The sequence below is a fragment of the Calidris pugnax genome, unplaced genomic scaffold, assembly GCF_001431845.1.
Source record: "Calidris pugnax isolate Ruff unplaced genomic scaffold, ASM143184v1 scaffold251, whole genome shotgun sequence".
NCBI classification, from domain to species: Eukaryota; Metazoa; Chordata; class Aves; order Charadriiformes; family Scolopacidae; genus Calidris; species Calidris pugnax.
Window position 1 is genome coordinate 36 of NW_015091133.1, and position 27,411 is coordinate 27,446.

Sequence of the window (27,411 nt, forward strand, 5' to 3'; positions counted from 1 at the left end):
CAAAGAATGCGTCTTTAATCTTTCTTTTCAGGTTTGAGCACATTCTATTTTTTGGAAAGGGTCAGCTTTGTATATTTGAATTATTAGCTTTTCAAAACTCTTGGCTCATTTATACTTCACTAATGGTTCTAATGAAGACGAAACAAATTCAGCTACAGATGGATGGCTTTTCCAGGATTATCTGTGTTAGTTCCATGTCACACAGCACATGGAGCTTCATCTGTGTTACTCAGGCTCGTTACCTTCTTGTAACTATTGATGTGCTGTTTTTCCAGTCTGCAGGATCCAGAGGAGGCCCGGGACCAGTTTCATCTGGCCAGACTTAACTGCAAGAAGTTTGCTTTTGTGCACGTGGCTTTTGCACAGTTTGAGCTGGCACAAGGTGTGTAGAAAAACTTCTTTGGTGGTGCTGTTCTGTGTTCTAGCTTTTGTTGTTTTAAACTCCTCTGTTACATAGTTTGCAAGAAAACTGATAAGTATTAAATCAGAAAAAAGAAAAACCTGGATTTTCTTTTTTATTGTAATTTAATGAGACTGTGTGTTCATTTTACAATGAAAATACGTGCACAGTTCTTAATAGGTTTTTTCCTTTGTAGAAATAGCTTTCAAACAGGATGCAAATTAGCAGTGATTTCTGGTTTGTTTTTCTAAGCTTAGAACTTACAGTGGGAGGAATGAATAAGGCTCTTGCGATATTGAAAACTGATGCTCAAACTTAAGTGGTAATTTTAAATCATAGAATGGTTTGGGTTGCAAGGGATCTTAAAGACCATCCAGTGCCACCCCCTGCCCTGGGCAGGGACACCTCCCACCAGACCAGGTTGCTCCAAGCCCCATCCAGCCTGGCCTTGAACCCCTCCAGGGATGGGGCAGCCACAGCTTCTCTGAATAATTTCCCTTTAGATATTTTAAACTTGCTTGTGGAAGAAATTCTGGCTCTTTCCAAAAACCAACTGTAGATTTTCTGTGGGTTATTGTTAGACCAAAAGATGCTGTAAATGTGCAAATTGGTCCAATTAAATTTTCTCTTCTGCCACTGAGGATCATAAGTAGTTAGCAATTGGATTTCAATCGACTCTTCTGTTTTCTGTTCCATTGTTGAATATTCCTGCTGGGACAGTGGAGATGGCTGATATTTGTTGGGGTCACTTGGGTTTATCACTTGGGGTATTTTTTGGTTTTTTTTCTTCATGTATTTAAACTCTATCTCTGAGGTTTTCTTGGTTTTGATCTTCCAGTTTTGCTCTTCGAGTTGACCCTCTAGATTATTTTATACTAAATGTTTTAATATATCTAGAAAAATAGGTCCTCAATACTTTGGACCATAGTGCATTGAGTCCACAAAGTTCACCTTCTCTTTGTAGGTCACTTCTTTCCTCTTGTGTGTAGGGAAGGTGGCACTGGTACTTGGTTTATAGGCAAAACCACTGCCTGTGGAAAGTCTAGTACTTTTTTTTGTTTTTACTGTTTTTTAGGATACAGTTTATATATCTAAACTGTGTCCCATGAAGCAGAGCCATTTTATTAAAGTCACTAAATACTCATTTGTCCTCTCAGATTGTCCAATTTTTTCTTAACTAATAAAACTAATGGAGCAGGAAAGGCTGTGGAAATCCCCCTCAGAAATACGTCAAATCAAATGATTGTTGGAGGAAAGATACTGAATAAGATTCTTCCATGGGATGGGGAGGAGAGGACAAAAAACTGCTTATCTGTGACTTGAAATTCCACAGTTTTTCTATTTCAGATGAGTCAGTTATCTGACTGGTCTTGTTCTGATATAAACTTGTTGCGTTGAACTTATAAACAGTAGTAAAAATAGCCAGTAATTTGTCTAGTGAGCACTTGTAGGCTTATTAAAAAAGATAATAAGACGGTTATAATGCAAGAATAAGTATATTGTCAAATAAGTGTAATAAAACCTGTTGTGTAATTTAAGTAGTGTAGAAATGCTACTGGTGGTTACCAATGACTGGATTCACCCTGTCACAATCACTTGTGAGTTTAATTACCCCATAGCTATGGGATGTGCTCATGCAATACTTTCTCTTTCTTTGGGAGTGAACAGTCAACCTGAACTGAAGTACTAATCCCAAATCAATAAGCCATTTACAATTGGCTTTATTTTAACTCTAATGTGCTCTCCTGATTTGTGTCTGATATCCTTGAGCTGGCTTATTTGACATTTGGTAACGTGGATGGAACTCCACTGGCCCATACACACGGGCCCAATTATAGAGGACTAATTAATGTGTGTATGTGCTTTGAGTGCTGCTCCTTTTTCACTGAGTGTGTCCAGTTTAGGCCAGAGGGAAAGGAGGAGGGTGGTGCTTTGTTACCTTCTCCTGAGCATTTCGGCATCGCTTCCGCAAACCAATTGCCTCTGGATTCATCTGTCGTTCCCTTTGCATTAAAAGAAAAAGTTAGTTATACATTCACTTCCCTGTCTTGATCAAAATTGTGAGCTAAAGCTCAAGTCAAAATTCTGGAATTACAGCTGGCAAATTGATACTGATTTCTTTATAAATTGAATATTTAAGACCTGAAAATAGAGTGACACAAAGATAGCATTCCGGTTTGGTTTTATTTCAATGCTGAATACAACTTCATTTAAAAAGGCCTGATGAGGAGCTATCTCTCCCTTGTGTAGTGTGCTTGGAGCAAGATTTGCTGTGAACTACTGAGGACTGACCATAAATAAAACTCTATTTTTGGCTATTTAGAATGTTATGTTTAAGTGGATTGTTCTTTTTGTATGTGATTGAAACTCACAGGTACTTCCAGCTTTGCTTTTATGCCTTTGTTCCTCATCTGGTAAAGGGGAATGGAGGTGTCCATTTTTTTACATCAGTGTTTTAATGTCATTTTATTTCTTATTCAATGAAAGGCACATAATATTAAGAGGAATTACTTTCATTTTGAACAGTAGGTCTTGTTGAAGCAATGTGTGGTTACTAAATATGGCCAAAGGCAGAATGCTGGGTTTCTTTAAAAAGGACTACCAGGTCTATCCACTTAGGGTTTGGGAGAAAAGCAGTATTTGATTATATGGTTAAACAAAGCATAACAAATATGTGCAAAATACACTTAAGTGAAATCATAGCTGATCTTATTTTGGTGTTTCCTTGCTTCAGTGTTCAACATCATCTAGTTAATATTCTTAAAATATTACTTAAGCATCAGTTCCTAATATCTACTCCCCACCTGCCCCAGTTTGAACTGCAGGGGCCATTGCCAGCTAACTCCAGTTTGAGCTTGGAGTGCTAGAGACATCATGGAGCTCCGAAATATACTAGTATATAGTATAGCAAATAATTATATATGTACATGGCACCTATAAAAACAAAGTGGTTTATGTTATGCTGATTTGGAACTGAGGAAGAAGGGCATTTGGGACTTAAGGGCATTAACAGCTCTAACAAAACATTGCATCATTTTGCCCTGATGCTCTCTAAACAAAGGAAAATGTTTTGGTTGCAGTACACTTCTTTCCTTATTTGACTATAAGGGTTTTTTTAATAATTGTATATGTACATGCTTATGTATGTAAACTGATTGCTTTCAGTGTATTTTTTTTAAAACACCCTCTTCCCTCCCAGTTCTCTTTAGTCTCTGTTTATGACATTTAGTAATGTGTAAAATTAATGTAGGGTTTTTTTACTAATTGTATGTGTACATGCTTATGTATATAAACTGATTGCTTTCAGTATATTTTTTTAAAATGCACCCTCTTCTCTCCCAGTTCTCTTTAGTCTCTGGTTATGACATTTAGTAATGTGTAAAATTAATGAAACAATATTCTTTCTTTTCAGTCTTTTCTTAAAGGTAGTACTTTCTGGAGTAGTGATGTTTGATTTGACAGCTGCTTTTAACTTTGATGTCTATTAAGTGCATTAAAGAAGTTTTACAATGCATATGTAAAAGTTTGTATCTAGTCAGATGTAAATGAAAGTCCATAAAGCTTATATTTCCTTGCTGATATTGCAGAAAACTGAATTTTAGAATTTGTGTTGTATTTCCTTACAGTTCCTATAGCATTAAACAAATGCTGTGAGACTGTATAAAGCATATTTTGTCACCTGGTTTTCAACTTTATGTGAAAAATTGACTTATGATTCACCTGTAGCTTGTTCCAGGCAGTATCTTGAAAGTAGATATTTAAGAGGGGGGGAAATGCCTCATGAGCAATGGCTTCACAGAACAGCATGAGTGTAATCATGTCTTTAAAAAAGACCACGTTGCCCCAGTATAATTTCTTATTTCCTTGATTTCTACTTCTGTGTTCCTTGCTGCTTAGGAAATATGAAGAAGTGTAAGCAGCTCCTTCAGAAAGCTCTGGAGTGCTCTGCTGTTCCACTAGAAATGTTGGAAACTGCTCTGCAAAACTTTCATTCACAAAAAAAGCAGTTGCTTTCAGACGAAGAGAAGGAGAACTTTGCAGGTAACTAAATTTGTTAAATTGTTAGAGTTGTTTGCATTTGTAATGCTTGATTGGAAAGTAAATATTCTGTAATGTTTATCCTTTCTAGTTATGCAAACTCAAAATTTGTTATTGTCTAATAAAAAAGCATATCTGTCTATATTCTCCATCTTATTCCCTCAACACTCAGTTCCATCATTGATGCAATGAATTTAGTTTGCAGGAGGCACAGGATGGTAGACTTTAATTCTGTTCCTCTGATGCATTAGGTCTTTCTCTTTCGTAATAGAGATTTCCAACTGAAAAGTGTGAAGAGCTGCTGGTGGTAGAGTTGAGTTAGAACAGAAACACACAGAGTAAGCCATATAGATTGCATACTAGTCAAATCTAGGAAAAAAATTTCAACTTCATATTTATTTGATGCTATAAATCCAGATGGATCTACAGAAACACAACTGAGGCGGCACAAAAGTTTTGTATCAAAATTAAATAGCACATAAATGAAGGCAGAGCCCAAAAGCTAGTGCTCGGCAGGAGGAGGACAGGACAGGTCAGGGGTCTTATCAATATCTTGGGTCTCTGCAGCAGCAGGGAGTTGTTAGGATCATTTAGACAGTTGTACCTCTAAGATCAGCAAAACCCAGCTTGTTTGAGAGTTGTTAATTTAGGATTTATTATAGTTATTCAGGCGTGGGCATTCTCATCACATAAGCTGATAAATAACTGAAATAAACAGAGAAAGAATCTGAATGTAAGAGGTTTTATATCTTGTGAGGAATCCTTATAGAGCAAGCTTCAGAAGGATCCTTGGATGATGCTGTTCTGGAGTGGAGGTGCATTCTGAGAGCGTAGATTTGGAAAATCCACTTGCTCTGAAAGCGTGGGTTTCTTTCTCACTCCCCCAAGATATTTAAACCAATGTTTTTGGTGCTTGTATTCCTTTTGTGCACATAGGATAAGGTAAGCGAGGTTTTTGAATTCAAAGTTAAATTCCTTGGATAGTCTTTGGACATCTTATCTTAGATAATTATATAAAATGTCTGTCTAGATCAATAGAAAATACTGATATATGTCAGTGACACTGGATTACTGCAAATGTATGTGTTTTTAAATCACGCTTATTGTAAAAGAACCCCTTGGCTTTTGAAATAGCTACAATCTGCAGTATTATCTGAATAATTCTAACTCATTTGCCTACAGTACCAAGTACACAAGAGTTTGGACTTCAGAGCATAGTTGGAAATCACAGAAGCATAAAAAGGAATGAATCTGGTGAAAACTCTTCTACTATTAGCAGACCTTTGCTTGGGTAATGGCTTGCTTTCTTACTTAATTTCTTAAAACATCATTTAAACAAAACCACACATACACACCACAGTGCTTTGGTTTTTTTTTCCTTTGCCTTCAGGGAGGAGAAACCACAGGAATTCGATGCCCTATTAAATTGCCACAATCCATTAAGACCACTAAACAAATCTAACCAGGTAGATTAAAACATGTAACATTTTGCTTCAAAAACTTAAGCTTTCCTTTGTTCTTTACAAGTGTGATAACTTTCAATTTCCTCTTAGGCCTGTCCTTTTGGGAGGGTTCCTGTGAAACTAGTCACTGATGATGATGATGTGAAGATCACAGATGTTCCTCTTACAGCCAGTGTTAGGAGGAGGTACGGTTACTGGGTTTGCTGCAGCACCACAGACATTAATACTCCTTTTCAAAAGTGTTATTGTTGGAAATATTGGTTAAGAATGTTAAAATTAATCTAAATATTATTGACAAATAGTCAACTGCACTAGGTATTGCAATAACCCACTTCCTATCTTATTACTCATCCTTAGTATGAGAGCAGTTTCTTGTTCTGGGTAATCAGTAGGCTCAAAAGAAATGGAGACTTAGGCAAAAATAAATTTTGCTCAAAATAACTTTACATTTATGTATTCCGGTTCCTAAAATTAGATATAAGGCAGTCTTGAAAGTTCCAAAACACTTTTCAATCCTCATTTTTAACATAACCTGTATGATAATGATTATATTAAGACAGTGGTTATACTAATTTTATTATGAATAATTGTTCAATATTGGAAGAATCTGCCAATTAAAATAGCACTTTGCTACCTCACCATAGCACAGCCTGAAATTAAACAGAGGAGAAAAAGCTTCCCTTTTCCCCAAGTAAAGTCTGTTATGCCAACTTTCTTCCTTTTTTTATTGCTGTGAAACTAAATTCACATGGAAATGGGAACTTGGGGGAGAAATATGTAACCAAAGAGTAAAAATTGCATAATTAACTTCTGAGAAGGTAACTAAAGCCCAATATTCTGAATCTGTTATTTCAGCAGGCAAATATCCAGCTCCAAATGTACAGCCTTCATTCCACCTTTTCCGCTTTCAGAACCAAAATCTAGTGGGGGTGATTCATACAACTTGGGAGACTTACAGGTAACTTAAGGTTTTTTTTTTTAAATGGATATAAGGAATTCTACCTGGCTGTCCTATGATATTAGAAAGGAAAATAATAAACTTTTTTTTCAGTTTAAGAAAGAAATAAGGTAGAATGTTTAATGTATGTTAAGTAATGGGTTGTGAATAGAAACATTCGTTGTGGCTTTTAAATTTGAAATTTGTTGAGCATGCTCAGGCATTAAGAAAGAGCTTTCTTCCACCTGATAGGAAAAATTGGGGGGGGAAAAGCTGTCATCTGATTATCCCCTCTTTATAAATCATATTTCATCTTGACTACAGGACCTCTTTCACTTGTGGCCATTAGTTTTATCATGGGAAGTATTCAATGAAGTTTTTTTAATTGGGTTCACCAATGCTCTGTGGATCTGTAAATTATGCCTTTTGACAGATGAATTTTGAGTGTGCCTTGCATTTTCATCTCCTGTGTCCCTGTTCCCCGAAAGAAAATTCAAGAATAGAAAGCATTTGTCTTTGAAGTTCCATCATACGGTTTCTGTAACAGGTTGTTGATGGATTTAAACATAGTAATAGTTGCCTGTGTGCCCTGCACTGTTTCCTGAAGCATATTTGCTTTGTGGCTTGTCATTCATTAATTATCATAAAAAAATATCTTTCAGACACTGGTTGGGATCTCCTTTGATTCTTCTTAAGATGCTTTTTGGTTTTTTTTTTAAATTGCAGATGTTGGATGAGAACAGCTTAGAAAAGGCTACCGATTCCACTGTAACTCTCAAACCCAAAATGGATACGAGTTTGGTGCTGAAAAGAGAAGGTAACTATTAATATGTGATGTTTTAGTAGTCTGAAATAGAATAACCATTGAAAATTTGCCGTTCTGTAGTTTAAAGCAAATGCATTGCTAAAGAAAATATTCTTCAAAAAGTGAAAAACTTGGTCTGCCGGGGAATTGAGGAGCATTAAATTAAAATTTGGCTTCATATGGTAACCATGCTAGTTTATAAAACAAAGTGTGTGCTGGCAGAGAGGAATTCAAACTAAGGATTATAATGTTCTGGAGGGGGAGTCTTTAGATTTTGAGACATACTCAAATTATAGCAGTTTTTCTCCTGTGCCTTTCCTTGAATATGCTCCTTGTTTACCCTAGAGATGCCATAGCTCTCATTTTTTTTGTTGACATTTAATCTGGGATTGTTTTGGTTGAAGTAAGTTTAAAAAGGGGACACCACGACATCGTCTTGCACTTGATAAAACGTGCAAATCTCCCAAAATGCTCTCTGAATGCACAACATCCCCATCCTCTGTTGCTTTCAGCATCTTCTATTAGTACATGAAGCTTTAGCTTTTTCTGCTGATGTTTGTGTTGGACTATTTGTCATATTAGTATTGGATAACAGTGCTAGTTTATAAAAAAAAGTGTATGTTGGCTGAGAGAAATTCAAACCTACGGATTGTAATGTTCTGGAGGGGGAGTCTTTAGATTTTGAGACATACTCAAATTATAGCAGTTTTTCTCCTGTGCCTTTCCTTGAATATGCTCCTTGTTTACCCTAGAGATGCCATAGCTCTATTTTTTTTGTTGACATTTAATCTGGGATTGTTTTGGCTGAAGTAAGTTTTACTAGGTATTGCCATAACCCACTTCCTATCTTGTTGCTCTGATTCTTAGTATGAGAGCAGTTTCTTGTTCTGGGTAATCAGTAGCCTCAAAAGAAACAGGGACTTAAGCAAAAATAAACTTTGCTCAAAATAACTTTACATTTATGTATTCTGGTTCCTAAAACACTGTTCTTACCATATATTTACTCAAATTTATGAACTGCAGGAATCCTTTGTGTGAATGACACTTGCACTAAATAAGTGTGTACTCTTTAGAGCCTTCTTAAATCTCAGCATCAATCAAATGCACTGTTACACTTTTTATTACAGTAAATGCTCTTGCTTTAAACATGGGTTTTCAGCCTTAACTGGATTGTTCCTTCTGCTCTGTGACTGTCTGTAAAGATACCACACGAGGATGCTTCTGTCTAATTTTTCCTTAAAAAAGAAAACTTTATAAATCTGAGCTTTGCTATCATTTGAATGGCTGAGATTTTTATTGGATTATTAACATACTTTGGGGGAATAATTTTTTAATTTACTTTAGCAAAAGACGTTTTTTGGTGTATTTCAGAAGTAACCTAAGCTCTACTTAAGTATTTATCTAATGCATGGAGTTTGACTACTGCATGAAGTCACCTCATGACATAAAATAAGGGTGACATGAGACCACCTTGAGCTGAGAGCAAGTATTTCAGGGCTGGTAAAATTAAAAAGTTACTACTGATGAAAACTTTTTTTTCAGTTTAAGAAAGAAATAAGGTAGAATGTTTCATGTATGTTAAGTAATTAGTTGTGAATAGAAACATTCGTTGTGGCTTTTAAATTTGAAATTTGTTGAGCATGCTCAGGCATTAAGAAAGAGCTTTCTTCCACCTGATGGGAAGAATGGAGGGGGGTTAAAAGCTGTCATATGATTTATAAAGAGGGGATAATCAGATTTCATCTTGACTACAGGAGCTCTTTCACCTGTGGCCATGAGTTTTATCATGGGAAGTACTCAATGAAGTTTTTTAAATTGGGTTCACCAATGCTCTGTGGAGCTGTAAATTATGCCTTTTGACAGATGAATTTTTATCTAATGCATGGAGTTTGACTATTGTGTGAAGTCACCTCATGACATAAAATAAGGGTGACATGAGACCACCTTGAGCTGAGAGCAAGTATTTCAGGGCTGGTAAAATTAAAAAGTTACTACTGATGATAGCACCAACACCGTGGAATATGGAATACATGTACTAATCTTTTACTTTGCCACTTCTATATTTCTGATGAAATATACACAGTTCCCTGGGCAGCTTTCTGATTTCTGCTTCTACTGAAGAAGTGAGGTGAAAATTCCTAATAATATTGTAAGACTTGAATTTAGGATTATATACATAACTACTTATTGTAGTGAAGAAAAAGATTTAATTTGAAAAATGTGATTATTTTTTTTCAACTTGAGTGCTTCCCTAACCCCCTCCAAAGGTTTTAATACCTCTTAATATCTAATTCTAGTTAGCCAACTGTGTTCATTTATTCTCATATAGAAAATGAGGTTAAATAATTCTAGAAACTGTGGGATAAATGTGTCAGAAACTGTTTCAAGTATTAAATATCAAGGCTTTTTAATAATCTGAATGTTTTTTTTTTTTTAAGAAAATAAAGTCCAGCATCAGGAGCTGAGGATACCAGAGCTGAGGAGCCAGGAAAGTCAACAGCAACAATTTAGTGCTGGTGAAGGCTACAGAAAGCAGTTGGAACAGATTAAACTAAACTGTGTTAGTGCCAGAAAAAAATGGCCAGTTCAAGAAGTGCCCCAGAAAAGCTGCTACAGAGAGGTAAAGTAAGAGGACTATGCAGTGGTTTTCTAGCTGCAGCAGCTCTCATATGTTGAAGAAGTGATTTGTGTTCATAATTCATAAATGTGGCTCTTTGTGTGGAATATTATCTTGCTTTGCCCTCCGTAGGTAAAACGATCAAGCCTTGAACAGCCTGGTCCTCCTGTTTCAAAAGGATTATCCCCACCAGATGCTGTCTCCAAGAAGAGTGATCCATCATATCTCTGTGGAACACCAAGCACCACCAGTAATGATTACATGGACTGGTAAGGCACTGCTTTGAGCCAAACACTAACGAATGGCAGTTGATGCCTGGAAAGATTTTTAGCAGCTTTTAATGGGGTTTCTTAAGCTTTTCTGTTCAGAGAGCAAACAAGATTTCTGGGTGCTTCCAACACTTGACATCAAGTGCCTGACTTCAAGATTCAGATTGCATTTGGGGAACTTTGTCTTCCCTGGCAGCTTTTCAGCCTTTGGAAATACACCATCAAATCAATAAGTCCTTATTCTAGAGCATTTACCTGTTTCTCTGGTCGCTGCTACGTGACAATTTCTTTTGGATGACTTGTGTTTTTGTGGCTCACAAGCTTTTTAGATTGATAACAGTGTATCAGCCTGGTTCCTGTGATGCAAATATAATTTAAAAAAAAAAAGTGTAAGGAATCTAAAGGCTTGCAGAATCCAGCACTCAAATTAGGAAACATCAGCATTTGTTTATCCCTGCAATCATAAATTAGGCATAAATCCCTGTGCCTATATTGATAAGTCTTTCTAATTATATGATTACTTAGGATTTTCCTAAGTCTCTAGGATGAATCATGTAGGTCAAGGCTGTGTGATGAGTAAGCACTGTTCCTGTTGGCAGGATCTCTGTCTCTGTAGCTCTAGAACTTAGAATACATGGAGTGAATGAAGCACATCATCTCATGATGGAACTTCATAAATGAAGTCATCCTTGGATAGATTCTGTTCTTGCTTCCTTCAAACTTCTTTAAAAATTAAATTCTCATTACACACAATATGTATGGCACGTGGTAAATATGCGGAATTGTAGAGTGCTTTTGTGTTCAGTGAGAAGATTGATTTTGACTCATTTTGACTGTTTTCTTCAAACTTTTGTCATTTTATTCTCCACAAAAAAAGTCCTAGTGATATAAATTTTTTCCAGTTCTGATCTTTGCATCAGTTTCTATAAATACTGTGGGAAATAGGTATATTTGGTGGTGGAAAAGTCCTAGTGATATTTTTCCAGTTCTGATCTTTGCATCAGTTTCTATAAATACTGTGGAAAATAGGTATATTTGGTGGTGGAACTAAATATATTGTAGACACATGAAATAAAAAAAATAAATAAATTATTTCTTGCAATCTTCAGTCTTAAATACATGATCTTTCCTCTCATACAGTGTAGCTAAAGCTCTCAAAACCCCTCTCGTGACTGCCTTGAAATTATTTGCCTCGGTACACTCACTTAAAATTAAAAAAAGTCTCTCTTCATCTAAAATGGTTTTGAATATAGAACAATAAGCTGAAAAAAACTGTGGCTGTCCTGCTGTCTTATGGTCAGCTCTTCTAGTTCTATGGTTCTTTCATTTTCCAGTTTGTGAGGACAGCCAGCCAGTATCTGAAGATGGAGATTTGATTAGTTACTGTTTTAAGAAATACTTCCCAAGTGTGTTACAGTTTAAACATACTCTAAAGGACTGCTAAGCCAAGAAGCTGAACCAGTCTTGATGATAATTATGGAATTAGCAGAGGCTTTTGCTACTCAATAGGGTTTAACTTTCAAGAAACAATGAAGACTCAAACTTGGTTGTTATAATAGTCTTAAAAAAAAATCTACAACTAAATGCAACTATTCATAATTTCCTTTAGTTTCAGAACGCCGGTTGTAAAGAACAACTTCCTACCAGGATGTCACATTTCTACTCCCTACAGCCAGCTCCCATATTTCCAATCTCACACTCCAGTAACTCCATTTCAAAATCAAGATGGTTTGCAGGTATGACTTTAGGCTGTCTTCTGCCATTTTTCAGTACATGTTTTCATTGGAGACTACTTTAGGTTAAATATATGCACGTATGTATATATATTTTTTTAATCTAAAGTTGCTATTCACCTTTCTGGATGAATGTAATCTGGATTGCTTATTCTCAAAATAACTGTTTTCTCATATGTATGTCTGAATTTAGGTAAAATAAGTCAACTCTTGAAAAATCAGTTCAGTTGTCTAAATCCTGAAACCTTGATCTCTGAAATCTAAGCCTTTTCAGAAATAGTTCATGATAGAGGCAAGGTCACTATTCTCTTTCTGCTGTATTTTCATAGTGGTACTACCACCCTTTTTTTTATTTCCAGTGTGAAAAGCATTGATATCTGTTATGAGTTCAGTGCCATGCCAAGTCATGATCATTATACAAATACTTTTGCTATAGAGATCTTTAGCTTTCAAGACAAATCTATTTAAAATTTAGCTTTACTGTACTTCATGCTGTTTAGAAAGACCAAGACAACTTCAAGCAGAGTTCTACCAAGCTCTGCTGCAAGTATAGTTATTTTCTTAACTTCCACAATAGTTATTTTTCTTAACTTCTTCTGTATGTTCACAGGTTCCAGTTGCTATCCCTTCACATGAATGTCTTGCCATCAAAGGAAAAGTTTATACAATATTAAAGCAAATAGGAAGTGGAGGCTCAAGTAAGGTGAGATGCTCTTTTATCCTTTTAGACAGTCACTCATTTACACACTGGTAGCTGTGTTATAAACATAGATGATGACATTGTCTAATAAGGACTGCCTTTTATTAACATTTACAAAGGGTTTGAGTTACCCAGAGCATCTAGAAATTTGTTGTTTTAATGCTTAGACTATCCCTTAGACATTCAGAAGAAAGGTAACGCACGGATTAGATGTGGTACAATTCTGTTTTATCTGAGTCTTCAGATGGTCTGAAATAACACCTGAATTAATGTATTATTATAAAAATGATGCTTCAATTATTACAGGTTGTTAAGCACAGTCCTGTTGATTTTGGTGGAGAAATAAAGTAAAAGCAGCGGGTAGATAAAGAGGGGGTGTGTGTTGAAGTAAAGAGTAAACAGTGAACAGAAACTCTGAAGAGATGTGATCAGAACACTGCCAGAAACTATGGAAATAGGAAAAAGCAATCACTCAACTTTTCAAAGCATCTAGAAATCTCACTTAAATCAGTGAACATCCTTTATCTTAGGAACACTTCAAGACTTATGATCGCATACACCTAGTGAAACGTAATGTGGTACCAAGATGGCTTCTGATAGAGGGTTGTTTCTGTTGGAACTGGTGCCTTTCTTATTTTTTCTTCATGCTGACTTGTAGGAACTTCTTTGTAAATTTAGTGTGGGTGCTTCCTTTTGAAAAAGTAGACTTTTTCTTTGAGATTCTCACTGTGGTGAGTTGAAGGACCGTAGTGAGTGAGAACTTGGATTGAATGAAGTTATAAACCGATACTGTTTTGCAGGTGTTTCAAGTGCTGAATGAGAAGAAGCAGCTCTACGCTGTCAAATATGTGAATTTAGAGGAAGCTGATCAACAGACTGTTGAGAGCTACAAGAATGAAATAGCTCATTTGAGCAAACTGCAGCAGCACAGTGATAAGATCATCCGCCTTTATGGCTAGTGAGTAAACCCTAATCTTATTACACCAGCATCATTTCCTGTAAAGAAGTTGCCTTAAATTTTAACACAAGTATATTTATTTTCTAGTGAAATTACTGATCATCATATCTACATGGTGATGGAGTGTGGAAACATTGATCTCAACAGCTGGCTCAAGAAGAAAAAACACATCGATCCATTGGAACGGAAGAGCTATTGGAAAAATATGCTGGAAGCTGTTCACACAATCCATGAATATGGTATAGTTAAATAATTCTAGGTATTTGTATGGGTTATATCACAGAGATAATAAGAATGTGTTAAAATTTTGGAAGTGGCTCTTAGTTTTGGTGTAAGCCCAGTGATCTTCACAATACAGTATGTACTGTATGGTGAAAAAAATGCATGCTTCTGTATTCTCTTTGGAGTAATGTGAAGGAGAGAGCAGATCTGGATCCTTCTATTTAAGAAAAAAAGTGAAGAGTCCTTTACATACAGCAGAGCTCATCACCTTTACAGCACAAGAACACTAGAAAATTTAAAAATAAAGACAGCAAAACCTACTAAAACGCAGGCTACGTACTATGTGATGTGTTCTTGAAACAAACAATTTTGCAAAATATAAAGATGGATTGGTTGATTATGTGGATAATAACCAAAATTCATAATAAATCATGTAGGTAGGGCTTGTGAGAGGTCAGTCATATGTAATCCTCAGTGAATGGTACCTTTGAGATAAGTAATTTGTTGAACTATAAACTCAAGCAAGTCTTTACTATTTAAAAAGAAATGGAACTGCTTTTATGAAATCTGCAAAGAATAATTTGATTTCAATTGGGTAAAGCTGATCTGCACCTTCTCTCTGTGCTAGGGTTGTGGGAATTAAGCAATAAAAAAGCCCATTAGAAGTAACTTGGATTGACTTTAAACTCTGTTTTACAGGCATTATTCACAGCGATCTGAAACATGTTGAACTATAAACTCAAGCAAGTCTTAACTATTTAAAAAGAAATGGAACTGCTTTCATGAAATCTGCAAAGAGTAATTTGATTACTGTTGGGTAAAGCTGATCTGCACCTTCTCTGTCCTAAGGTTGTGGGAATTAAGCAATAAAAAACCCCATTAGAAGTAACTTCGATTGACTTTAAACTCTGATTTACAGGCATTATTCACAGCGATCTGAAACCAGCAAACTTTCTGATAGTGGATGGGATGTTAAAACTAATTGACTTTGGGATTGCAAACCAAATGCAGCCAGATGTGACAAGCATCATTAAAGATTCTCAGGTGAAATGCTTCTGGAAAATCCATGTACACTCTTCAGGAAAGCACTATAGTACTTGCTGATTATGTTAATTAATGTTAATTCAATGACTGCTGCATGGGTTTATATGTATATATAAATATTACTATATATGAATTTTTACATGTTTTTATAGAATGGAATAACAATGGCCTTCAGCCTTAATAGAAACAAATTTTCAAGATGCTTTTCAGTGCTTTGAGGCAAAAATCTAATGTTTTATCAAGTGAGTTAAATTAAGTGCATGCTTCACTTAAAGAAATTTTTTAACTTTTTTTGGGTCTAGGTTGGCACAATGAATTATATGCCACCTGAAGCAATAAAAGATATGTCTTCCTATGGAGAAAATGGGAAATCTCGATCTAAGGTAACATGATCTTTTTTTTCCTTCCCTTCATATTAAGAAGAAATTAATTCAGGCATATATCTTAAGACTTAATTTTCTCAAAATTCTCCACTGAAACTAGAACACAAGGAAATCTGTTGTGCCACAATGATGGTGGGCAGAGATTGAAAGTTAAGTTTATTCCTCTCAGCTACCTAAAAGTATTTTGCAGATGGTGTTTAGAAACATGTAAGTGCTTAATTAATGAGTGAAATTGAAACAGATGCACAGGCTTGGGCGTTGGAGGAGCTCATAATAATAATAATGATAACATCTAAGCTGATAATCATAGAATCACAGAATGGTTAGAGTTGGAAGGGACCTTAAAGATCATCCAGTTCCACCCCCTGCCCTGGGCAGGGACACCTCCCACCAGACCAGGTTGCTCCAAGCCCCATCCAGCCTGGCCTTGAACCCCTCCAGGGATGGGGCAGCCACAGCTTCTCGGGGCAACCTGGGCCAGGCTCTCACCACCCTCACAGCAAAGAATTTCTTCCCAAGATCTCATCTATATCTCATCTCTTTCAGTTTAAAACCTTTACCCCTCATTCTATCACTCCCCTCCCTGATCCAGAGTCCCTCCCCATCTCTCCAGGAGCCCCTTTAGGGACTGGAAGGGGCTCTAAGGTCTCCCCGGAGCCTTCTCTTCTCCAGGCTGAACATCTCTCTCAGCCTTTCCTCACAGCAGAGGGACTCCAGCCCTCGGAGCATCTTCGTGGCCTCCTTGGAAGCCATAATCATAAAAATATCTTAAAATCCATTTTTATGGAGCAATATAAACCAGTCTTCCTCTGTGGTGTTGGTGTGAATGGCACTGAACAGCAATATGGAGTACAGTGAAATACATGCAGACTTGACGTACCAGGCTGTACTGTTGACCAATGTTGCAAAAGTCTTTTGAGCATATTAAGGGTCCACCACACTCTGCATCTCTGACAAGTCCTCCTTTGCACTGAAATCACTCCAGGCTAGAGCTTTCAAGGGGTGTTTCTGGAAGGATCTTCCATGGAGCAAAGTGGTAGAATCATTCCTCACTCTTTTGGTTGCCCATTGTGCTGCTTATGTCCTTTTGTTTTAGTTTTGTTCTGCCAAAAATTAGTGGAGCTCTTGTGGTACTGCTGGCTGCTACACAGCTACATCTTAGCGTTCTGCATAAATAGCTGTGGCTTAGAAATCTTTTTCTGAAAGCAAGTTTTCTTGATAGAAACCATTTTTTACTGATATAAACCATTGTTAGAATGTTTGCTTAAACAAGATATCATGATGCTTTTGTCATTGTCATATTTTTGATTTCTTTTAAAGTGAGAGGCAGGTTATGCAAAAAATGAGTGATAACTAATAAAGTCTTCTAAAAGTTGATACAATAAAGTGTAATATTTTAGGGGACACATGTGCTCTGTTTCCCATTAATTCTTCTATGCTACGAAGTACTGGGTATTGTAGAACTTGTTATTACTTTGCCAGGCAATGGAATGTGAATGATGAGGGAAGTACTGAAGGAGAGCAATTTCACATTGGCAGTCAAGCTTCAATTCAGGGGTACATAGTTTTGTGGAAAGATATTAAAAAAAATAATATATATTTATACTATATAATTATCTGTATTCATATGAATGTGCATATACACACTGAAAGATTGTGACTGTGTTAAAAAAATATATATTTATACTATATAATTATCTATATTCATATGTATGTGCATATACACACTGAAAGATTGTGACTTTAACAGTTGAATGGAAGTATTACTATGTAGTGAAACACCCTCTTGTCTTTCTAAACACAGAATAGAATGCTTTAGAGATTTATTAAAGATGATACTTCTTTTTTTTATGGTTTTAAGATATTGCTTGCAAAACGCAGATTTGCTTTGGAGCTCAGTTCATCTAAGGAGAATTCTAACCCTTGTGCTGTGAGTCAGGGTCTCTGAGTGCCTCTTCCTCCACCTCCTTCCTCTTCCCCACTTCCCCAACTTCATGTGCTGAAGCACTTTTAAAAAAGCACATGAAGGACAAGTGGAAAATCCTCCTGTAAGGAACAGCCCAGGTGTGGTGGTTGAAATCTAGTTACTAAGATCTTTTATCCAATGTAAAATAGACACTGTGAAGTGAAATGACTGTAGAATTTTTATGACCAATTGACTGAAGGGACAGTTCCTTAAGTGAGAAGTAATCCTTTTTTTTGTTTTGTTTTTATACTAGATAAGTCCCAAAAGTGATGTATGGTCATTGGGATGCATTTTGTACTGTATGACATACGGAAGGACTCCGTTTCAACATATAACAAATCCAATTAATAAACTACATGCCATCGTTGATCCTAGTTATGAAATAGAATTCCCAGATATTGCTGAGAAGGATCTTCAGGATGTGCTAAAGGTAACTGTTCCCTAAGATTAGTTTTGATTTAAATAATGGCAATTTATTTAAAGCATATTTTCTTAAACTTAATGAGTTGTGCTTGATTAAAGTTTTTTCACAAATAAAGGCTCACTGCTGCTGGTAAGAACAAGCTTTATTCCAAAAGACTTAATGAAACTGGAGCTGCTTCATCTAGTTTCCATAGGAAAAGTCTTATTTTCAGCTCAGTAGCTAAAAAACAAGTAAATACTTGAAGCAGTTTGGCTTAACAGGAAATAGAGTAGTTGTTGTACTCGCCATCCCTTTCCCCACCCTGAGTATTTGCTTTTGGAACTTGGTCTGTACTTTCACTTGAGCCCTAATTATGTTGCTCGGCAGGTGACAAACTGAAATCGAGAAACAGCCCTTAACTTTCAAATCTCGGTGTCATTTTGTGTCAGAATAAAAGGATATTTGTAGGTTTTGGTCTTTACCTCTTCCCACGCTGTTGCAGCAAAACAGGCCACCAAACTTTACTCTGAGGATAATTGCTAATGAAGGTAACTAGGTTAATCTGTTATTGTATTGCGAGTTGAGTCTTTCTGAGCACATAGTTCTGCAGTAAGAAGTTCTGACATGCATCTACGGGGTGTTTTGAAGATCCTCACTCTTAATTCTTAGGAAAGTTCTTAACGTATTTCAAATTAAATCTTAATTCTTTTGCAGCGCTGTTTAATAAGAAATCCTAAACAAAGAATATCTGTTTCGGAGTTGCTGGTACATCCCTATGTTCAAATTCAAAGTCATTGTCAAACAGGTACGTGTTTATTTAAAAATACATTTATATTGAATAGTATTTATAATTCTGTTTAAGAAAACAAAACGCTTTACTCTTGTATGTATTTTCCACTTGCTGGTGTAACCATTTTGTTTGGTCCCTGCATATTTTTCAGAAAATAATTCTGTATTTTAATTCTTAAACTCCTTACAAACTGCCCTAGTAACTTACACATGTATCAATTACCTGCAGGTGTCCCAAATGCAAAGGGAACAACAGAGGAAATGAAGCGGATCCTTGGCCAACTGGTTGGCTTGAATTCTCCCAACTCTATTTCTAGAGCTGCTCGGGTAAGTACACTTTCTTTTCTCTTTAGTATGGTAGCACGTGTTCATGCAAAGAAAGATTAGTGTTTGGTGGTGAAAGCTGAAAGGATACATAAATCAAGGCTTTAACCACAGCTGGAAAAACATTACGCATTGTAGGTCTTCTAATTTAAGAACCATCATTATGGAGAAATGATCTAAATCATTCTGTCAAGTGTGCGAGCTCTTGGACTGCAACTGTTCTTCCTTCCTGGAAGTTGTTGAGCTGTTAATGCCTCACTGTGTGTAAATTAGGCCCTCTGTGATGAGGTGTTAAGATTCCAGCCTCTTGCTTTGCTGCCTGAAAGAGAAGCTGGATGACTTCACCAGCTTGGTTCTTTCCACCTGTCTCTGGGAAGAGGTGATGGTGGTCAAATATATAATAAGTTGAGATGGAACACAAAGCTGCTTTCATGGGAGGAAAGCAAATTCAGTACACATGACATAAATCTAAACAAGTTTATTTACATTTACACTGCTAGCCATATCTGATTTTTTTAAAATATGGGGGTGAAGGAGAACTTATCTTGTGATGTGACTGTTTGTGTCCACTGATATTCCTTTCTCACCCCCAGTATGTAAATACATCTCTCCTTCCATGGTGCTTCCACATCAGAGACGATTAATGGAGTAAACTTGATTTTTAAATCTCAGTAATGAGTTTGTTCTCTGCCAGCTGTGAAGCTCTATCCCTGTGCTCAAGCTGCTAAATCAGTGAGTGTGTCTTCTTTTAGGCACTACGCACTAAGTCAGTGAGTGTGTCTTCTTTTAGGCACTACGTTGCGTTACAGCTGGTGCAACTCGGTTGTCTGAAGTGTATCTTTATTTTCTGATTTGAGAGAGAAATTTTAGTGTGGAGTTTGGAATATTTCAGGCTCATTCAAGTTTGTTATAAAGATATAGTTTGGATCCATTACTCATTCAAGTCGTAACGTTTGTTATAAAGATATAGTTTGGATCCATTTGTGAAATAACTTTGTTCACCCAAATACCTGTGTTTATATTAACTTTCAGACTTTATACGAACAGTGCAACAGCGGTAAAAGTCTTGATGTATCAGCATTTGCAAAACTTGGAAGTCAAAAATCATGGACAACAAAGTGATGTACTACTGCTCAGGATGCAACACAGGTGTCTGCTCTGTTCCAAAAATATTTTTGTGCTGCTAGCTTTTAAAAGGACACTCAGCATAAAGTTCACATTTTAAAATGTTCTGTATGTCTTCCGATAATGCTTGCAGATCATAAAAAAATAATTCAGTGGAATGCTTTTTCACTGGGGGCTGTTTCTGTCTTTGCATGCCGTGTGGATTGAACAATAAAAATTGCTCTTTGGTGGTTATGGTTTTTGTTACTTAAAAAGCATTACTGTGTGTGGAGTACAAAAACTTGGATGAAAATCTTCAAGCTCTTTTATCCTTCTGAGGCTAAAACAAAAGAAGTTCCCAAAATGCCAACTGGTGTCTGTGAAAAACATGCAAATATCTCTTGAAATATCTCCTATGACAAGAACTTGATATTGTGCAGTTCTGTCCTTTGCCAAGAATGCCTTTTGTGTCCAGTTTTGATCAGAGCTAAGGAAATAAGGACTCTCTTTAAATGTCATCAGTTACAACTGGGGAGATACACGTAAATATCGCCCAGTTTTCGAGTGGCTCCTGTGGTTTAGTGATATGGTGGAAGCATCACTGCTGTTCTGAAGTTCTAGGAGTAAAATTGTTCTATTAAAAATGCTACTATAAATCCAGTATACTTTTTGAATTTCAAAATAATGAAAACCTGTCAAGGTTCATGATGGTCAGAAATCACTAATTTGGATTTTTAAAAGCGTCAATACTAACCACTCTTGACGTGCTGAATGTTGTAGCACTTTTTGATGTGATTGTTGGTGGATTGGTCAGGGTTTTATTTTGAGTTACGTTTATGGTGCAAGTGTAGGAATTTAAAATTTACTTAACATCATTGAAAGATATTTAAAACTATGAGAGATTATTTTAATTGTCTTCAGTTTCATGAGGGCTGCCGTGCTCTCCTCAGATACTTTCTAAAGCAGGAAGCTTGTCATATCTCTATGACCAAGCATTTTGAATTAGTCTGTTTTGTCTTTCCTGTATAATAGCCCTGCACATAAAGAGCCCAACTTCATTATTAAAGTGGCTCTTTCCTTGTTTATGAGGTAAGAGTCTGACATAATCCATCAGCGATGGAATAAGGTGAAGGTGGGTACTAGGAAAACTTTCCTGGATAATTTCTGCATGTCAGATTACTGAGTTCATGTTTTCTTATCTTCAGAAGAGCTGAAATATTTTTAAGTCTTCGTGATAGCTTTTGTATTTTAAGTTTAGAGAAATACTGGGAAAAGCTGTCCTAATGTAATGCTTCATAAAGGCCTGCAGTGAGGGAGGTGTCTTTCCTTGTATGCATATATTAAAATATTCACTCTTCCTTCCACTCTCAGTATTATTTTTTCCCTTCAGATTGCCTGGATTAACAAGATGTTGGTTTTTATCTTGGAACGTTAGGTTTCACTGATGTCCTACTACTGGTTGATTGCTCTAGCTGTCATTTCCATGACTCTTGAAAGATTTAGAGGATCACACTTCTGAGTGACATGGTGCTACTGGTTACCTGTTGAGCTGAACTGGGGTGCAAATCAGCTGCCTGGAAATTCTTTCTGCCTCCGTGGTGGAGGTGCACGTTCATGGCACTTCTGTCACCTGTATGTCAGCTGGCAGGTTGATTAGGTCACTGGTCTGGGGTGGGGTAGAGGGTTAAAAATGGTCATTCTTGCTGCTGAAGGTTTACTTAAGCCAACTGCTGCCTTGGGAAGATGCAGTTGGAGTCCAGAAGAGTCTTACAAATTGACAAGCGGCTGAATATGAGCCGGCCGTGTGCCCAGGTGGCCAAGAAAGCCAATGGCATCCTGGCTTGTATTAGAAATAGTGTGACCAGCAGAAGTAGGGAGGTGATTGTGCCCCTGTACTCAGCACTGGGGAGGCCACACCTCGAGTATTGTGTCCAGTTTTGGGCACCTCAATCCAAGAGAGATCTGGAGGTGCTGGAGCGAGTGCAGAGGAGGGCAACGGAGCTGGTGAAGGGTCTAGAAGACAAATCGTATGAAGAGCGGCTGAAGGAGCTGGGGCTGTTTAGTATGAGGAAGAGGAGGCTGAGGGGAGACCTCATCACTCTCTACAACTACTTGAAAGGACACTGTAGAGAGGTTGGTGCTGGTCTCTTCTCACAGGTAATTAGTGACAGAACGAGAGGGAACGGCTTCAAGCTCCAACAGGGGAGGTTTAGATTGAACATTAGGAAGGAATTTTTCACCGAAAGAGTGGTCGGGCATTGGAACAGGCTGCCCAGGGAGGGGGTGGAGTCACCATCCCTGGATGTGTTTAAGGGACGTTTAGATGCAGTGCTGAGGGACATGGTGTAGGGGAGGACTTTGTAGAGTAGGGGAGATGGTTGGACTCGATGATTCCAACCTCAATGATTCTATGATTCTATGACTTAGAGCATCACAAAACACTGGGTAGTTGTGTTTGATGTTCTGAGGATGTGGATGTTGTTCTTGAGAACTTTGACTCTATAAAAGAGGAATTCCCACTGCCTTTGCCCTGTGTTGGCAGGGTGAGGTACCTTCATCTCAGCTCTTCCTGCAGTGATGCAGAAGCAGGGAGGCAGCTGTACTCTGCCTGACTCTCAGGTAACCCTTTTCCACACGTGGACACAGAGCAGTAATAAGTAGATTTGTGGTATCACCCACAGCACTATCGTCGTGTCTCCATCTGAAGTTAATGGCACAGACAAGAGATAGCGAGTTGTAAATACCGATCTTAACAGCAATAGGGGAGGAAAGACTATTTCAATGTGTTCTTGCTATCTCTTCCTGCCATTGAGTTATCAGTTCTGATAACTTTATAGCCCTTTAAGTACAGAAGAATGAGAGAGAAGAGCAGCGCGCACTTTGATCGCAAACGATATGTGAAACTCAGGTGTTATAGCGTTTTCCCCAAAACTTAAATAGCTTTGATTTTTAAATGAGATTTTCAGAGTTTCTAATATAATAAAAGCATGGGTGAGAAGCTTTGTTCTTAACCCTTGATGGGTGGGAAGCTTTATTCTTAATTCTCTCATATTCAAAGCGGCAAAACAATTCTTCAATTAATTATAAAAAAATTCTTTAATGAAGAATAGTATTTCTGTAAGATTTTCAGAGTTTCTAATATAATAAAAGCATGGGTGGGAAGCTTTGTTCTTAATTCTCTCATATTCAAAGCGGCAAAACAATTCTTCAATTAATTATAAAAAAAATTCTTTAATGAAGAATAGTATTTCTGTAATTTTTATCAGGCCTCTGCTTAATGTCTATATCTCAAAACTCTGGCTCCTCACCACCTCCGTGTGCCAGTTGGGACTATCCTGCTGTGACAGAGCAAGAGCTTGTAAAGGAGTGTTAATTATTCTGGGGTGTGGTGTTCCTGTGTCTGTCCTGCCCTCCTTTGTTTCGGGATGGCAGTGATTCTCTGGGTTAGGCAGGGAGAGGGATGAGGAACCACTCCTGATCCCAGCCCTTCTGCCCTCAGCCTGGTGTGGCAGGAGGGGGCAGAGCAGCTGGGCTCCCCCCAGCCGTGGGGCACAGGCAGGAATCACACAAATTCCAGGCAAACCTGGAATTATAGACTTATTGTCATTACACGAAACAGATTGTGGAGTCTCACTCAGTCATCTGCAGGGAAGGGGGGGAGCTATTCCATATTTCTAGGGGAAAAAAGTTGAAGACTTGTTCCCTGTAACAGTCCTGTTCTTTCTGGGGTTTTTTTTGTTTTTTTTTTTTATTTATTATTTTTAATTAAACATTAGTACACCTGCAGAAGTTTAGTGGTATTTCAGGCATCATGAGCACATATTCTAATTGTACTTGGCTTGGCTGTTATATAAATGTTAAAGTTACAAAGCTGGAAGCTGCTGAAGGAAAAAGTGTTAGTTCTGCACCTTTTGTGTTCTAGACATTTTGGGAGATTAATGGCGTGGGAAGTGAAACCCTGTTTCTGGCTTTCTCTGGAGAGGGGGGAAAAGAACCATCAGCCTCGTCAGAGGAAAACTTGTGAAGAAAATCTTTTATTCTGCAGCAGCATCTTCTCAAAAAAAAGTTATTATTGAAATGTTTTCCAAGTACTTGTCTAGATTACAGATCTTGAAATATTTCTGCCTAATGATTCTAATGTTGTTAATTGTTAACTTTCGCTGGTTTGCTTCCCTGGTTGGTGCTGAATATGCAGAGACACCCTGCTACAAGCCTTATTTTTTGTTCTGTTGTAGTGTATGGTTTATGAATCCTTTCCCTCCTTCCATGACACCTAAAGAACCCACAAGGAATGGGCTCCTGGCACGAGAGGGAGCTTATGAAAGAGGACTGGGGCTGATGAGAGGCAGTGGGTTGTTATCAGTCATCCCTTTCAAATAAAAATCTTCCATTGTACAGGGGTAATTGATTTATTCTCCTTCCCTGCCTCAGTGAGATGCTACAAGGTGTTTGCCTGCCTTGGCAGCTGCCACTTACCAGCCCTCAGTCTGTTCCTACTGGATTTCTGTTTCACAGGTGACAGTTTCCCTTTTCAGACTTTGCTGGGATCTTAAAAGTGTGCGTGGAGTAAAAAATAAAAATAGCTATGGACGAGTAGCTTTAAAGGGCAGAAAATACCCGTCTTAGATGTTGGGTAACAGGGGTTGCTGCCAGAAGCTTTCTCAAGATTACAGAAGGTGTTACTGTCACCCTCAAGGCCACAGTTCAGAACATTGTGTCTGTATACAATGGGGAGAGGTGGTGACTGACTAAACCAGAGTGTGTCTGTTTGAAATCCCTGGTGCTGGATGTGTGGATAATGTGATATCAACCAACAGCCAGGCACCACAACGACTGGGAGAGTAGAAAAGTAAATGAGAACACTTCAGTGAGTTCCCTTTGGTAATTCTTGTTCAAAAAAGGGGTGTGGAAAGTTACAACCGTTAAATCTAATACTTTTATTCAGCAGGTAACACCAAGAAAAGCCTAGTGATGACTTTCTTTTATTTCTGGATGGGTATAGCATTGCTCAGTCTGAAGAGCTGTACGTATAGTTGGAATTCAAAGACTAAATGGAGTTTAAGTTTTGAAGGTTCTGCTCTCATAGTCTGTCTTGGCGTGCCAACACCCAGAATTGTCCTTGATAAATCTAAGAGAAGGAGGTTCTTCTCTTACCTAACTCGGGACACTTCTCCAAGGAGCAGGACAAGGCTGTCCCCATAGCCCTGGAGGAGTTGGAGCACTGCTTCTCATCGGGCTTTGAAGGCACTCTGAGCTCCTGCTGCTGACCAGGTAGGAATGGTTAAATGGAAGGAAATGGCTAAATACCTGACAGCAGAGAGGGCAGAGCAGGGTGTGAGTCAGCCTGAAGGTAAGTGGTCAAATTGTCACTCTTATTTTGGTCCCTTTTATGGCTTCCTGTTCTTTCTTTAAGCACCCGATAGTGGTTTCATGCTAAACTTATGGCTTTGTTCTTTTTTTAAGCACCCGATAGTGGTTTCATGCTAAACAGGTAACTGATTCTGGCAGCAGGGGTAAGTATCACGTTAAAAATTAAAGAGCTGAAGTAGGCTTGAGTTGTGGCCCACCTCTGGAGCCTGGCTTGCTTCTGAGCCCCTTAGCAAGGACCACAGGCTGGTCCCTGCAGCTGCCAGTTATGGCAAGTAAGAGCTGAAAACTATTTGCTGCTTCCTCCCCGTTGTCTCTGTCATATTGTCACGCTGCTGCCTTGGTTTGTGTGAGTTCTCTGCAGCAAGGATGAAAAACCCTCACAACTTTTTATCATATTTAATCATAGAATGGTTCTGGTTGGAAGGGACCTCAAAGATTATCCAGTTCCACCCCCTGCCCTGGGCAGGGACATCTCCCACCAGACCAGGTTGCTCAAAGGCCTTGAACCCCTCCAGGTTTTGCATCTCAAACACTCTCATGGCTAAGACACATCCAGCTTCAATGCAAACTGTTAATATTAAAGTATTCCCTTCCTGCTCAATGGATATATTGTCCCCCAGCCCTGTTGCCTGTGCCCACCCACCCAGGCACAAAGCCTGTCCCTGGCACAGCTGGCAGGGAATGCCCTTGTTTGCTCACTGCTCCATCCAAAGCAATTAAGAGACAAATCTTGCAAGATAAAAGCTGTAAAGAACAGAGTGGGCTGAGTAGAGCCATTACTTGCAGGATATAGAGCTGCATGGAAACAGAGGGAGGCTTTGTGCAGCCTGCACTGCGCTCTCATGGGAGTTGCTGAAATGAAACCCCAGATAAAAATCTGACTCCTCACCTGGATCCCTCCCCTTGGCAGCTGGAATATCCACAGCTCAACGGTGAGGCAACTCCGAGGTGCCAGCTCTAATCAGATGAATTGCTAAAATCCGGGCAGCTTTTGCAACGATGACGGATTTAATGAGGAATAGTGGTTGCTGCTGTTTTGAACCCTAAAATAAACACAAGGAAAAGGTGAAGGATTAAAGAGCATCAGTCCATTGGTCCTTCAGAATTATACAGATCCCTGCCCCGTCTCCGTACCCACGTAATGTGTGGGTTACGTGGTAAAGTGCAGGTAAACTTTGAATATCTGCTTGTAGCATCCTTTGTCTATCTCTGTCTCCAGGGTTGTTTTTTTTTCCCCAGTTGAAAACCAATTAAAAATACAATTAAGTAACTCTAAGGAAAGATGAATTAGATTCTTGGTGTTGACGCTCACTTCCTGTGCGGTCTTGGATGGAATATTTCTGTGAGTCTTTTCTCTTGAAGCCGTCTGCAGAAAACCATTTTTGGACCACAAATTTGTACAATTCCTGTTGTGTTGGGTGACTCTGGAGGGAGGGAGGGGATAGAGCTCTTGGTGCTGCTCTTGCAGAGTGGCATCACGCTTTGAACTATTCTTAATAAGGGCAAAATTTGTCACCCAAGTGGCATCAGAAGCACTGACCAAAATCTCCCCTTAGGCAGAGGAATCCTGCAGCCCAGGAATGTTTTCCTTCACTGAGGAATGCTGCTCTTGCAGAGTGGCATCATACTTTGAACTATTCTTAATGAAGGTAAAATTTGTCACCCAAGTGGCATCAGAAGCACTGACCAAAATCTCCCCTTAGGCAGAGGAATCCTGCAGCCCAGGAATGTTTTCCTTCACTGAGGAACGTGCGAGCTCTTGCACTCTCATGGAAAACAAAGCTTCTGTGGCCACCTCTGCTATGTGTGACTTGGATGTATCTCGTGGTCTGGGCCTTTCAAGGAACTTAGCTGCAGAGGTAGGATTCCCAAATTCATGCTGGTTT

At 38.1% G+C, this 27,411-nt stretch overlaps 1 protein-coding gene across 1 annotated transcript; it reads left to right on the forward strand.

Moving 5' to 3' along the window:
- The first annotated feature begins 258 nt into the window (after positions 1-258).
- Positions 259-20,410, forward strand: TTK (TTK protein kinase). The gene is made up of 19 exons (XM_014958505.1): positions 259-382; positions 4,298-4,441; positions 5,621-5,729; positions 5,829-5,904; positions 5,992-6,086; positions 6,760-6,859; positions 7,565-7,655; positions 10,082-10,263; positions 10,393-10,529; positions 12,139-12,265; positions 12,873-12,965; positions 13,763-13,920; positions 14,008-14,159; positions 15,062-15,186; positions 15,489-15,569; positions 17,789-17,965; positions 18,653-18,743; positions 18,957-19,054; positions 20,084-20,410. The coding sequence occupies exons 1-19, from the start codon at positions 259-261 to the stop codon at positions 20,171-20,173; spliced, it is 2,250 nt and encodes a 749-aa protein (XP_014813991.1). The 3' UTR covers positions 20,174-20,410.
- Positions 20,411-27,411: the final 7,001 nt, after the last annotated feature.

Bases quoted from the DNA above. Each gene is read 5' to 3' on its own strand.
- TTK (XM_014958505.1), top strand. From the start codon at position 259: ATGTGCTGTTTTTCCAGTCTGCAGGATCCAGAGGAGGCCCGGGACCAG. The intron at 15,570-17,788 runs GTAACATGATCT...TTTTTATACTAG, and splicing joins ATGGGAAATCTCGATCTAAG to ATAAGTCCCAAAAGTGATGT. The intron at 18,744-18,956 runs GTACGTGTTTAT...AATTACCTGCAG, and splicing joins TCAAAGTCATTGTCAAACAG to GTGTCCCAAATGCAAAGGGA.